Raw genomic sequence first — 14,444 nt, 5'->3', positions numbered from 1 at the left:
CTTCTTCATGTTCTTTAACAACGGGCACATCAACACGCCACCCATCTATACTAATGGATGGCGTTTTTCCTCAAACACGGTAAAGAAATTCAAAACCTAGGCATATTATTCAACCCCTTTTTGAATTTTCATGCTCACAATGAATACATAAAACAAAAAGCTGAAGTGTCTACATCTTGGCTTCTCACATTTTTTAAATCGCACCATTCACTAAACAGTATACACTCATTCGACAACTCTACCACCACGTCATCCTGCCGTCTCTCACATATTCATCTGCAGTATGGTGGCCTATGTTCCCTTCGAAATTCATTAGAGCGCGAGTTTTATCGGTTCAGCAAACCACAATAATCTCTTTAACAGGTGAACTTTACACCTCACGTACGTCGTGCCTACTAATTCCTGCTAACGCACCTCCGTTACGACTAGACCATCTGTAAAAGTTTCCCTGTTCATACTACGGAACGTAACTCACTGTAGTGTACAACGACCAAACCGGCTGACATTCTATATCCATGCAGTCCCTGGGCTCACTGTATACCCTGGTTAAAAAATGTAAATTTAGTATAACTAAAATTTTATCGTCCGAAGAAGTGTTTTTTTTTTTTTCAGAAACCAAAGCCACTCAAGCATACACCGACGGCTCACACACGTCATACGTGACAGAAGTGGCATACATTGCTCTCAACGAAAATTTCAAAAATTCATAACTGTCAGGAAACGTGGGATAGGCAACGCTTCAAGAAGCGCTCCATTTTGTTTTTACAAATAACTTTAACAAGCGAATTCATATTTACACTGATTATCTCTTCTGATGAAACTATTAATACTCACGGATAACGACGAATGAATTAGGAACATCAAGCTGCTCCTTAAACATATTATCTCTACAGGCAAAGTAATGAAGCTGTATCATGTACCGACCATATGGGAATTTCAGGAAGCGAACTAGATGACGCAGCTGCTGAATGAGGAGAGAGGGAGATCAAAATTCGCGCGTTAGGCCAAAATATTAACTTGGCCAATACGGACACAGTTTCATAAAATCTTGAACTTATAGTGCCGCGCTCATTGGGATTAGTGTATTGCCGCGCCCTGAGAGTTTTCTTTAGATCCCAAGTCCATACGAAATTCCACAGTGGTTCCCCCTTTCTAAAAGCTTAACACATTTATTGTCTGGTCACAGACACTTTCATTGATTTATTGTAACTACATCAGGCAGGTGTGGTAGTCCATAATAATCATGTCCACGTGGGTGCTCTTGATTATAATAAACAAAGATGAGGAAAATCCCTGTGACTGATAGCACCACTGCTCCAATCTTCCCTCAATACATGAGGCATGACACGTGCAACGCTTGCGCGAGGAATTATCACTTTCTTTCCATTTAAAAAGCACGCCACTATGATGTCTTGTCTAAATTCGCTGTTGCTAAGAGGCTGCCCAAGGCTGCCTGTTGCATCAATAATTTGAACTACAGCCCGTCATGGCTGGCTACACTGCTCCTGGTGAAGAAATGGACCTCTGACAGACTACTGTTATCATCCTCATCAACGCTTACCTCATCCTCCAGGCTACTGGCTCGCATCCCACCTTGCCGTCATGTTTGGACTTTCCCGCAATTCAACAGCAACGCATTTTAAATGAACACACAGACATATAGACACACACGCAGTCACATACCCGCACGAACACCAAACACTGAACTTACGCAAATACACCGCTTATGCCTACCGACCTGCTTCTTCTCGAGAACCTAATCGGTTGATTGCTTGCACTTCTATGCCACTCTCATTACGTTTTACTCTTGTTTTATTTTAACGAATTGGATTTTTTTTAAATTACATTGGGGCATTTCCTCTCTTCATTTATGCTTGCCATGACTTGAGCCCATTATACACCTCCTGGTGGTGCGGGCTAATCCTGCTTTTTTATTTTCATAAATAGGAACCAAAAAGCGCACACGCACACACACACACACACACACACACACACACACACGCACACACACACACGCGCGCGCGCGCACACGCACACACGCACACACGCAAACACACACACACGCAAACACGCACACACACACACACACACGTGCGCACCATCCCCCCCCCTCATACGCCCAATATGAATGTTATGTAGTGATGAGTAGCGTCCGAAATGAGAGTATTAACATTAAAAAATTGCGTGGCATAAGCTAGAATCCAACGACATGTTAAAACGCGTGAATCGCGCAACTAGAGGGTGTTTTAAAGGTCCACCCTTCGCAAAGCGCTAAAGCTATATTTATAAAGTGTGCAGCTGCGCAGGTGCGTGGGGCACCTTACTTCATCGATTCGCAAAAAGAGTATTTATTGGTGCAGTGGTGGCAGTTTGCAACTTTCCTTGGTGTGTAGGCACAGTCGTCCCTTGTTAGTGGCCTGATTGTGGTGTCCAGCGAGAAGCAAAGCAAAACGAGCGATTGAGAAATAGATGCACAGGTGGTTTTATTACGCCATCGCATTATACACTCGAAGGTCAAGCGTACTTTAAGTTTGTATCGTCATGGCAATTATGTGGACACTTGCTGCTGCATTTTTCCGCTGGAGCCAGCGTTCTCACCATATATTAACACGTGCTTATATGTATGAAAATACGTACATGAAAAAAAATAGCCCCGCAAAAGACTTCGGCTTGCGGAAACGAACGTGGGACCTCTGAATTGCGAGTGCGAAGCGTTAGCCACTGAGCTACGAAAGAGCACATCCTTGAGCGTTCAAACGGCAACATATTTATTTATATCGACAACTGACCGCTGGTGACGAGCATCTCGGGGAGAACTATCGTGTTTCCAGCGTTAACAGCGTTAGTTGGCGCAATGACCATGCGTACCCACATCGTCACGACGTGGCGGCGCGTGCTCTCATCTCCCACGCGTACTTTGCCACGGGGAGAGGGGGCAAGGCCAAGGCGAGCGCATGCGCTTATCTCGCAGTGGGGACAATTGTACGTTGTGGCTGGTCTCGGGATTTCACCGGGATGATTCTCTTGTATAGTTACCAGGCGCATAAAGGTGGCTGCAATCATCACACAGTCACCGTTTGCAGAAAGGGCGCGCTTTTCAGACACAGCGAAGTAAAAACTGAGATGCTTATTTGCGTTCATCTGTACCTGTGAGTACGTTTCGTGCGTCATTTCTGTTTGAGAAACGCGGGGCACGTTTCTATCTACTTGCCATTCTGCGTGTGACCTTCCGGTTTCTTGCTATCACGTTCATTGCTTCGCCTTTGCGGTAAAGCTGTGACTTTCGGGGGCGAAGCTCCCTATGCCTTGGGTTGTGCATCCGCGATGTATGTAGTAGTAGTAGGTAGCCACCTCCACGGCCGGATTAAAGGAGTGGCTCGCGCGCACTCTTTTCGATTGAGGAAACAACCCGCGCACGTCAATCATAAATTACACGATAGTTGTTTCTGATTAAATAACTTACAGAGACGAGTATTGGCGACTTTATCTCCAATAAAATTTGCCATAAATTTGATATTTACTGAAAGGAACTAGTATCAGAAGGACGCACTTTGACCACTATCTGACCAGAAAGTGTTGCCACGTTAAACTCGCTGGGCGTAACCTCCTTGGCTTTAGCAAGATTTAGCGATCGTTGGGCCACGGTGCCATATATATACTGACCTAGTACATAGCCATGAGCTATAGGGGGTGAAAGGTGGGAGGTAGACACGAAGCGCAGGCCGTAAGAAAGTGCGCGAGTGCCACCTCTCGTTTAGTCTTTGGAATGTCCGCAGGATGGCGGTACTTCTATATGCTGAATGTATGATGAACCAATGCGGGATGGCGGTACTTGGAGTGTTCACTAGTTGGACGGACGGATGGACGGATTAACAGACAGACAGATGCACAGACAAACGCTCGGACGAGCAGAAGCAAGAACGAATGGACGGACGGACGGTTCGCCCCAATCATCATCATGTACACCGTGAATATGCTGTGATTTTTAAGGGGTGAAGTTCCTTATGCCATTAGTCGTGCGTCCCCAATGTTGTAGTAGTAGTAAAATCAAATGTAGTAGTAAATGTAGTAGCAGTAGTAATAGTAGTAGTAGTGGTAGCTGCTTCTCGTTTAGTCCCTGAAATGTCCGCTGGATGGAGGTACTTGTATACGACGAATATATGATGAAAAGATGCAAGATGGTAGTTGAAGTATTCACTAAATGTACAGACAGATGGTCGGACTTACTAGTGGACAGATGGATGCACGGGGGAAGAGAAAGACAGACAGACGCACGGACGTACGCATAGACGGACGCATGGAAGCACAGACGGATGGATGCACGCACGGACGCATGGAAGGATGGACGGTCGCACGAACGAACTACGGACGGAGGGAAGCAAGAACGAATGGACAGACGGAAGCATAGACGGACTGACAGACGCTTCGCCCCACTTAACATCATTCACTCCGTAGTGCTTTGCCAAATGTATTTGCGCACAGAGATAATCAGTGATGCGTTCTCCTTCAGCGTTTTAACTAGTGTTCAAGCTTGCTCCTTGCGTGCTGGCATATACACGCAAAAGGAGAGGTTCCCAGAGCTGTTCTAGTTCTTTCTTTCTTCTTTCGAACTCGTCCCGGGTTGATCTCTGAAAAAAAAAAACAGAAAAAAAAAACAGAAATTACGCAAACCCATGGGCGTAACACACCAATCTTAAGTAATAGATTTAGGTTCACAATCACCGTTAAATCAGGAAGGAGTCTTCTAAGTGCAAATGTTCGTAGGGGTTGTGAAGGAGAGTCACAGGCTCACAAGCAGAAAATGAAATATCGATGAGTACGATAAATACTTAATACCACGTCGAGGTCAGTATACTTGTAAGTGGCATGATTCAAAGGGGTGGCCATAGGCACTCGTGCTAACGATAGTTTTACTATTAATTGCAAGCTTAATAATTACCGTGTAGCGTGCTGCAGTGGCTCACATATTTCCTTTTTTTTTTACCAGAAAACCCTGCCGCATCTACGTGCTAAAACGCACATGGGTGTTTGTGCATGTGCGCGTGCGAGTTTGCGTGTGTTTGAGAGCAAGACATTGCCAATTCAGGAGTGCTAAAACAACATTTGTGTGAACGACAAGGGCAGTTGCCGAAATGGTAGCTCGTGCGACATTTCCTCGGAGACCATTTCTCGTCACTCGAAGCCTACACTTTCCACCAAACTTCTCTCGTGTGGAGGTGTGCGTTAACCACAACCTTCCTCCTATTTCTTACCCTGGAGCACTACTGTACGCAGGAAAGAAACGAATAGTGAAAACGAGGCTGATGTAAATTAGAAGAACATCTCTCACGGCGTTCATCTCTAGCCAGCCCTCCATCTCGTCCACTTTCTTGAGCACGTCGTCCATCTCTTGCTGCCTGAGCACATTGATGACTGAGGGGTCTTCCTTGATCTTGGTGCGCACCTGCGAAAGGTAGTAGGCTCAGTGCTGTTTGGGATTCCTAACCGCTACAATGCAACCGTGGGTTGTTGTTCTTACCAAGAGCACTTGCCTGTTTCCTAACATACTGTATAACGAGGTGCTTCTGCGTTTAGGCAAACGCCCTAGTGTTCATTTGCACGGCTGTCACGGCTCATTTACACGACCGTCACGGCAGCGGTTTTCGACAAGGGAGAAGAAGATTTTCGAGCTGTTTTCATTTCAAAAAACGAGTTGATGATGATGTAAAACGATGCTCTACGTTTCCGCTGCGGGAACGATGATGGTGCACCGCCCTTACAAAATGAACCAATCAAAGTTTAGGAATCTGGCCACTAAATAAGACGCTTTTAACGAAGCCGGACCTGTTCATTTACAGGCTACAGCGCAGGCTGTGCAAAAGTCACAGTCGTATCCCGACTCACAACTATTATTAGCATTCGAGTTTGACACGAGCGTTTAAGCATGTGGCACGCCATGCAGCTTGTGAAGTTTGTGTGGTGCCAAATGTCCAATATTGATAAGCTTCAAGGTAGTTTTCACGCAGAAGCACTAAGACTTCATTCAATTTATTTGGCGCATAATGTTTATTCAATTTCTGTAAGTCAAGAGAACATACGAGAAAGATCAGTCAGAACTGGTGAAAAAATCGCAGCACATCCAAGGAGTGAATGATGATGAGTGGAGCGAAGTGTCCGTCCGTCCGTTCGTGTGTCTGTCTGTACGTTTGTCCCTCCATATTTATGTCTGTTTGTCTGTATGTCTGTGCGTTCGTTCGTGCATCCGTTCGTCCGTCCATGCTTTAGTCCCTCCATCCGTCCATGCGTCCATCCATGCTTCCATCCGTCCATTCATCCGTAAATCTGTGAGTCCATCCATCCGCCTGTCTGTTTGTATATCTGTTTGTTTAATACTGCCGGTTACGCCTGACGCAGTACAGGGTTAGACTAAGAGGAGCTTCGCCCCTGAAACGTCATCTGTCGACGTTGCGACCACCGTAGCCTGTTCGTACATTGCTCCGTCACATCTGCTGTTCGCTATTCTGATGAGACGGTGACGTGACGGGCTGTTTGACGGCTGTTTGAACTAACACTTACATGCCTCGCCAAACACGCTTTCGGTGGCGTCTCGCGGTGGTGGTGGTCAAACACTTAATTACCATTAAATGCTTACAGAGAGGTGATTGGGTAGGGGATTCATTGGCCTCCTCCCCTCACAGTTTTAGGTGGAACCTCTATTAAAACCAGGGCCCTCCGGTCCTGACAGCCGAGCAGGGCCGCCTCCCAGTCCTCTCTCTTGGGGTTGGGGTTGGGAGGGGGGGATAGATAGATCAGAGTGGCACGTTCAGTCTATGTGAAAAGTGTCGGCCACTATTCTATGGTACTGGCACGTGCCATCAAAAAATGAATTGAAACATTTTAGCTCTACCCGGAACAGTACATTATTGGTAGAGAGTTCTAAAATAAGGTGCTCGTCAGTGCGATGCTGTGCCTTGCAAGGGTGCGCAAAGCGCTGGTGCTCCTCCTTGTAATATTTGGTAATATCTTTCAACTTTGAAAAGGCCGAATTGTTTGATTAGTCGTAGGCTTCTGAAGACAGGGAGACAGCCTGGGAAGAGAGTGCGCGGGCGGCGTGATCGGCTTGTTTATTTCCCTTGAGTCCTTGATGACCGGGTGCCCGAACCAGATTACGCGGCGATGACACAAGTGACGAAAAAAGCACGTCATCCTGTAATGACGTCACCACAATACATCATCAAGACATCACACATCGCCAAAATTTACGTCATCCTGACAACACTATGACGTGACATCGACGGTGACGCCATGCATAACAACTTCGCTAGGTCCAAGGACGGTTAATATGGACAGGGATGCAGAACAATCGATAGGATGATCTATACTCCCGGCAGCTGAGTCGGTATCTAACTATCGATGGTTGAAAAAGCTATCGATAGCGCAGTATATGGTAAGTTTCATAGCGCCTTCCATAACGTACAATCAACCGCGTGAACTCGTAGCAGCATGAATTCCCCAGGTGTGTGGTACAGTTAAAACGCGATCTAAGAAAGCCCCATTTTACGAAGTTGTCGACATAAAAAAGAAAAAAACCACTCTCAGGCAATTACGCTTAGCATTCACTTTTTTAATTAACCTAATTTATCGAACTGATTCGGCCACCAAATCTTACATATAATTGCTCTGACAAGGAGCCGGTAAGGTATTGTGAATAAATAAATATACAAACAGGTTTTTGTGAAATAACTCAACAAAAAACGCTGATTATTCTTTCCATATTTGACTGAGACAGGTTTAGTTCGAGCGTGCGCTGTCGCACTATCGTGTTAAACCTTGTTGCAACGAAGGGACCCTAGCTTTCTTTGGATGGACCTACGCGTCGCAACGATGCGCAGAGCAACAAACTCGTCGCCGGTATCATTCTTACGTACGAGTTAGTGCTAGAAGCGGTAGTGGTTGCTTTGGCTATCGTGATTTAAATGACGAATAGCACTGATCATCGCCTCCCATATATCTTTCGCAAAGTGCTGACACAGTCACTGCATTCGTTTTCCGTGTTATGGCATGTTGGTAGGTGGACATAGCACCACATGACGACCTACCTGGGGCCTTGATCACCTGAACATGGTGTCCGCTATGCCTGAGCCGCCATCGCATCGTAATCGCCAAGTTTTCAGACACGCAAGCGTGAGTTGCTGATAAAAGCAATGCCGTGGAAGTCTCTGGGTGTCATTACGTTAAAATTTTGTATTTTAAAGAATGGAGAATCTGTTGCTTTATTTCACCAAATTTCCCAACTTTACAAAATAGCCTGAAGCAAAACAGAGAGGTGAGCGAGTTGGTACTGATCCATTACAACGTAAATGTAGCTGTAAACAGATCTTGCACGCATTTCGCTCTGCGTAGCTTTCTAGAGCAGGTCGATCCCCTAAATAACGTAGCCTTCCCTGTCTCGGCAATACGTACCACCTGCCTGCGCCTTGTCAAACACATAAAAGGTATCGACGCACGCAGTCAGAACACAGCTCACAATGATCAAATGTAGCTGTTACGCCATATACCCACGCGCTCTAACATCGGCTTAAAGGCCAACTCCGGCGATTTTTTGGCCGCGTAAAGGTAATGATGTTTCTATGTTCCTGAGACACTCTTGAAACGAGCACAGTAGCTGAAATTCTCAGGAAATTCGAAAATATTGTTTAATAAGCAAAAATGTACAATACCGAAACCAAAACTCAACCAAGCGCCCTTTATGAGTATGGCGTACCATTTGGTGGAGCCGAAGGCCGTATACTGGTTCCGCCGGCGCGGAGTATGAAAACTGGGAAAGCCAGTCCAGCGAAGCACCGGCCAAACACCACAGAGGAAGGAAGAAAACATTCCCGGGCTATACTCGTGCCAAACATCGCCACGGTCGCCTTGTGAAAAGCACAATGAACGCTGTAGTGGCCAAAGTACCGATGCCATCGGCTGCGTCTCTTACGTTCACATGCTAATCATGACGTCACACAGACAGTGTTGCCAATAATTCTGACAAGGGAGGTGAGCTTTTCGAGGCCACCTTTAAAATTCTTTTGGAAACGATCAGTGCATATTTCAAACCTGTGATTTTGCATAAAGGGCGAAAATGTGCAAAGGAACATACCCAGCGAAGAACATACCCAGAAAAATCGCCGGAGGTGGCCTTTAAGAAAACATCACAGCGGGTTGGCTCGAAGGTCATTTTTTCTGCTAATAACAAGCTAGGTAGAATATGTTCAATAGTGGGCAACAGGCTTGACAAGGCCGGAATGCGTGGTTGCTCCATTAACCACCATATTAGATTCGTGTCATGTAGGGCCAACGTCGTCCATTGCATCCCTCTGTCGTGTGGTCATGTCTACGTGAGCCAGACAGGCCAATATTTAAACATTCGTCTTAGGGAGCATCAGTCTTCCTTGCAGGGAAGACCCATAACGCAGCTGGCCATGCACCGCACTGGGTGCCAGTGTGAAGCGCAATGCTCCGCCACAGAGGTATGGTTTAGACACCACGATCGCACGACACGAGAACTTGTCGAGGCTTACCACATTAACGCGAGAGCTCCCAAGTGCGTTGGCAATCCTTCTCTGGCCTTATCGGAAAAGGAAGTCGTGCTACTCATAGAAAGGGGGTAGACCAGTGGGGAGGGTGGTGCAGGAGGTGTGTTCTTGCTTTGTATTGGTGCTTTTTTGTTTCGCCCACGATTCGCATGCGCAGTATTTTTTAGGGCACCTAGTGTAACTGTTACATATTTTTGGTTCGAGCATTAAAGCTTTCAGTTATGAGTAAGCGCTTGTGGTGTACCCATTCTTGTCCGTGTTTTTTTGCGCTAAATTTGCGTTGTTATGGAAATAACCTGAGCGACCCAGTCACTTCGTCCAATCTAGTTGCAACTGTACATGGTGGAGCAGTAGAAGCAGGCTTAAGTGCGCAAAAGTTGACATCCTTGCCTTTTTTCGGCTGAATGACTGACTGTCGCAGGATAATCAAGCTGGGCTTTTCACCTTTAGCAGCCCGCAAGTCGTTACGTGCGGCGGAACTTTACTGCATGAAACATATAATCCATCTTGTGATATGAAAATACAAATATGAAGAGCTAATTTTTATTGTAAGATTCACTGGTTACATTTATATAAAATAATCGAAGGACGAAATCCGGCGTTTTGATTACGGCAATAATTTATTTCTTTTACCAGAAGAAAAACATTTCTCAATGTGAACTAAGGACAGCTGAGACTAGGCTATCGCCATATATTTCGCAAAATCGCCACCAAAAAAATTAGTAACATAACCATTCACAGCCTGATTTATTGTACTATCAGCCTAAGTATACTCCTGATTGCAGTATTGATTGCACTGTCAATAATACTGTCAGTCATTCATCAATAACAGTACCATCGAGTTTCTTTACACTATCACTAGTATAAAAGAAACTATCAATATTATCAATAGAGCATTAACTGGTAGTTCTGGATCACTATCACGGAGACAGTGAACGAACAGTTGAGGTACAGGAAGCTGGCAGAGCCTCCGATCCTTGAAGCAGTCGGAAAACAACGGAAATGATTCAGAGTGTTTAATACTGGAAGAAAAAGAAATAAATGGCCTTGGCCTTCCAGCCGTCTTACGGGCAAGGGGCCCCGGGTGTTCTTTCGTCGGAAAGGCCAAGTAAGACACTTCATTTGTATAAGGGTTTGTCTGTCCCACATATCTTTTAACGTATGCGAATGACAAGGCTTTAACATAAGCGACTCATTTTCTACTAAGATCAGTGGTTCAGGTTTTCGTAGTGTGTGCTCAAGCATTTTGCCCTATGTCTTCTTCGAACATGGGCCCAAGAAGCTGTAGAAACTGCTAGACAACGGGTGTTACTTTAATCCCACGACAATCTCTGTTACGTGCTGATCTATCTCTGTGAAAAACAAAAGAACATATTGCAGTAGGCATCACGGGGGAAGGCTTGTGTCTCTACTTAAAGGCGTCATGTGCGCGATTCCTTTGACGCCTGTGCACACTACGTAGCCTTGTCCGAAGGATGGGCTCTCCTAAATCTGTACACTGCCGTTGATTAGTAGTTGAGGCAGATAGATTAGTGTGGGAGTTCAAACCAAACTTTTAAATGGGTTATATACTTGAGCTCGTTGGCAGGGCTGAATCGTAAAAAAAAACAGCTTGGACACACAGGGCAAGAAAGACAACTGGACTCTGCGCTGGCTAACAAATTGAGCGTTCATTTTGTTGGAACAAATATATACGCCTTGGAAAGAAGAAGACAAAAAAATTGAAAGAAAGGGAGGCCCCACACAAGAGTTTCTAGGGAAGTTCAATCACGATTATAATTAATCTTTTGTGCGACGGACGGTGCGCTTACACATGATGGCCCAATAGAAGTAAACGTGAACCCTTCATTCCATGCGCAAAAATTATGCGTGATATGTGCGTCTGTTAAAACCTGGAGTGCATCCGAACTCGGCACAGTGATTCGACAGATTTCTTTCAGCTTCATCTTTGAGGTTGATGATTGATTGATATGTGGGGTATAACGTCCCAAAACCATCATATGATTGTGATAAATGCTGTAGTGGAGGGTTCCGGAAATTTCGACCACCTGGGGCTCTTTATCATGCACCCAAATCTGAGCACACGGGCCTACAACATTTCCGCCTCCATGGGAAATGAAGCCGCCGCAGCCGGGATTCGTTCCCGCGGCCTTCGGTTCAGCAGCCGAGTACCTTAGCCACTACACCAACGCGGCGGGGCATCTTTGAGGTGTTTATGATGCTTTAGAAGCCGGTCGCTACCGCAGCAACTTGTTTGACCAACATTGCGGGAACAGCAAGACGTCGGTATCTTGTAGATGGATTCAGTTTTTCAAAGAACTAATCCCGCAGTATGTTGCTTCTTGCAAAGGAAATTATTTCGGCAAAGGGCGCTCACTTTTTTGCTCACAGTGATTCCAGTTTGACAGGCGCCAGAAACACCAGTCTTATGCTGGCACGTGCAGTCAATGTCACCTTGAAGGGGCACCGCAGAACGCAAAGACATCGTGCTACAGATGACAGGTCAAGAGTGACGGTCATCTGTAGTAAAGGGTTAATTGGTATTAGTCAAGCGAGAGTGCATGAAGCCTTCCTTCATTAATGCATAGCTCGGCCTGGCATCTCGGGCATTGGTGCGATCTCACATTTATTTAAATGAAACCTTCGATTGCGTATCAAACATGGATATTAACCGTTGGTGGGGTCAGCACGAGTGATTATCACGCTATTACGCCCTCATGACGTCACAGATTGCTAACATGTGTGTCACAGCGATGTCACTACGACGTCACAATGTGAATTGACGTGATGACGCCGTCATGTAACATCGTCACTAGGTCAAAAGTGAGCCGATACCAAAACCAGGTGAGGCGCCGACTCTTCCAGAGGCAGCTCGATCAATACCACATAAGGTGCTGAAAGCTTTGGGAGAGGAGGGAGCATCGCGTAAAAAGGCTATGACGGCTTATCGTTTGAGTTGTTTTAGGCGCACGTATGTGGGTTTTCATACACAAAAAGTAAAAATACCTGGAGCTCTTGCCATTCCACTACGCATGGCACCTGTATGCCAAAGAGCCCAAACCTCATGGCGTTGTACTAAACACTGACAGTACAGGAGTTAAGCCATTGTAGGCTGGCGGAGTGTGAACGCACCTGGAACAAGTAGCTCTCGAGTGCGTTTCGGGCGGCGATGCGGTTCCTCTCGAAAGTGTCCTGCTCCTTGTAGGTCTCGCTCTCCTTGATCATCTTGGCAATCTGTTCGCTGGTCAGGCGGCCCTTGTCGTTCGTGATGGTGATGTTCTTAGGCTTGCCGACGCTCTTCTCCACAGCAGTCACGTTGAGGATGCCTTCGGCGTTCAGATCAAAGGTGACCTCAATCTGTGGCACGCCCCGAGGTGCAGGTGGGATGCCCTTGAGCACGAACTTGCCAAGCAGGTTGTTATCTTTCGTGAGAGCCCTCTCACCCTCGAATACCTGAGCGCGTGTTGCAGATTATAATGTAAGTACTGAAATGAATAGGTGGAGAAAAAAAATGGCCAACATAAAGTATCTGCTGTCACATTTTGCTTTACGTATACGTGTTCTTTATCTGCTTAAATGTAAGAAATGTACTTCATGCTTATCCTTGATTGATTGATTGATTGATTGATTGATTGATTGATTGATTTGTGGGGTTTAACGTCCCAGAACCACCATACGATTATGAGAGACGCCGTAGTGGAGGGCTCCGGAAATTTTGACCACCTGGGGTTCTTTAACGTGCACCCAAATCTGAGCACACGGGCCTCGACATTTCCGCCTCCATCGGAAATGCAGCCGCCGCAGCCGGGATTTGAACCTGCGACCTGCGGGTCAGCAGCAGAGTACCTTAGCCACTAGACCACCGCGGCGGGGCTTCATGCTTATCCTTTGCCAGCCAGATAGGTATATGCAAATTATAGGAAACTGTGTGTGTGTGTGTGTGTGTGTGCATGTGCGTGTGCGTGCGTGCGTGCGCGCGCGCGCGCGCACGTGTGTGTGTGTGTGTGTGGACATTTTTTTTTATGTAACGACCGCTCATTATAAGGTAGTTTTTTTTTAAACTTTATGACCAAGAGTGTCCGTGTCGTCTGAAACATTCGGCTTAGCTCCCCCCCCCCCTCCTTTTTTGGACATTGTTTCTGAAGGTTTGTCGAAAAAGTGATTTTCATAGAGCAGCTGTTCCTGTAGAAAAACGAATATTGGGGAACCATTCGTGAATAACATGTACCGGCCTTTATCATCCTTGGAAATGCAGCATGCCGAGTTCTCGCACGAATAGTTTCGTGTAACGTTACCCTCCTGGTCTGAGGAGAGAAGGGCAGCCAAGCTGTGATGTGGCATACCTGTATCAGCACGCTCGGCTGCTCGTCCGTGTAGGTGGTGAAGATGCGAGTCTTCTTGATGGGAATGGCTGTGTTGCGCATGATGAGCACCGTCATCACGCCACCCGCCGTCTCGATGCCCAGTGACAACGGGGTGACATCGAGCAGAAGTACGTTCTCCAGCTCTACTGTCTTAATGTTCGTCACGATGGCCGCTTGCACGGCGGCGCCGTACGCAACGGCCTCGTCAGGGTTGATGGACTTATTCAGCTCCTTCCCGTTGAAGAAGTCCTGCACGAGTCTCTGTATCTTGGGGATCCTGGTGGAGCCGCCCACGAGCACGACGTCCTTGATTTCCTGCTTGGTCAGCTTGGAGTCGTTGAGGCAGCGTTCCAGAGGATCCAGGCAAGACCGGAACAGGTCCGAGTTGAGCTCCTCAAACCGCGCGCGTGATACGGACGTGTAGAAATCCACGCCTTCGAACAGGGAGTCGATCTCAATGCTGCGTAGGGATATTTTCGAAGTGAGAGCTCATCGAAATGCGCTGATGAAATCAATTTTCCCG

The 14,444-nt window shown here is 46.4% G+C and overlaps 1 protein-coding gene across 2 annotated transcripts in view; it reads right to left on the bottom strand.

The window, feature by feature from the left end:
• Nucleotides 1-2,540: 2,540 nt before the first annotated feature.
• The window catches only part of LOC119171630 (heat shock 70 kDa protein 1B), a 57,530-nt gene continuing 45,626 nt past the window's right edge, over nucleotides 2,541-14,444 (bottom strand). For both annotated transcript variants that reach the window (XM_075892132.1, XM_075892133.1), the window contains exons 5-8: nucleotides 13,901-14,381; nucleotides 12,690-13,010; nucleotides 5,330-5,443; nucleotides 2,541-4,628 (exon numbers count right to left, since the gene is read on the bottom strand). In XM_075892132.1, the coding sequence (XP_075748247.1) occupies nucleotides 4,515-4,628; nucleotides 5,330-5,443; nucleotides 12,690-13,010; nucleotides 13,901-14,381 (1,030 nt within the window). In that variant the 3' untranslated portion in view covers nucleotides 2,541-4,514. The remainder of the gene's footprint in view (nucleotides 4,629-5,329; nucleotides 5,444-12,689; nucleotides 13,011-13,900; nucleotides 14,382-14,444) is intronic.

The sequence above is a fragment of the Rhipicephalus microplus genome, chromosome 4, assembly GCF_043290135.1.
Source record: "Rhipicephalus microplus isolate Deutch F79 chromosome 4, USDA_Rmic, whole genome shotgun sequence".
NCBI classification, from domain to species: domain Eukaryota; kingdom Metazoa; phylum Arthropoda; class Arachnida; order Ixodida; family Ixodidae; genus Rhipicephalus; species Rhipicephalus microplus.
This window is presented reverse-complemented; position numbering and strand designations above follow the sequence as displayed.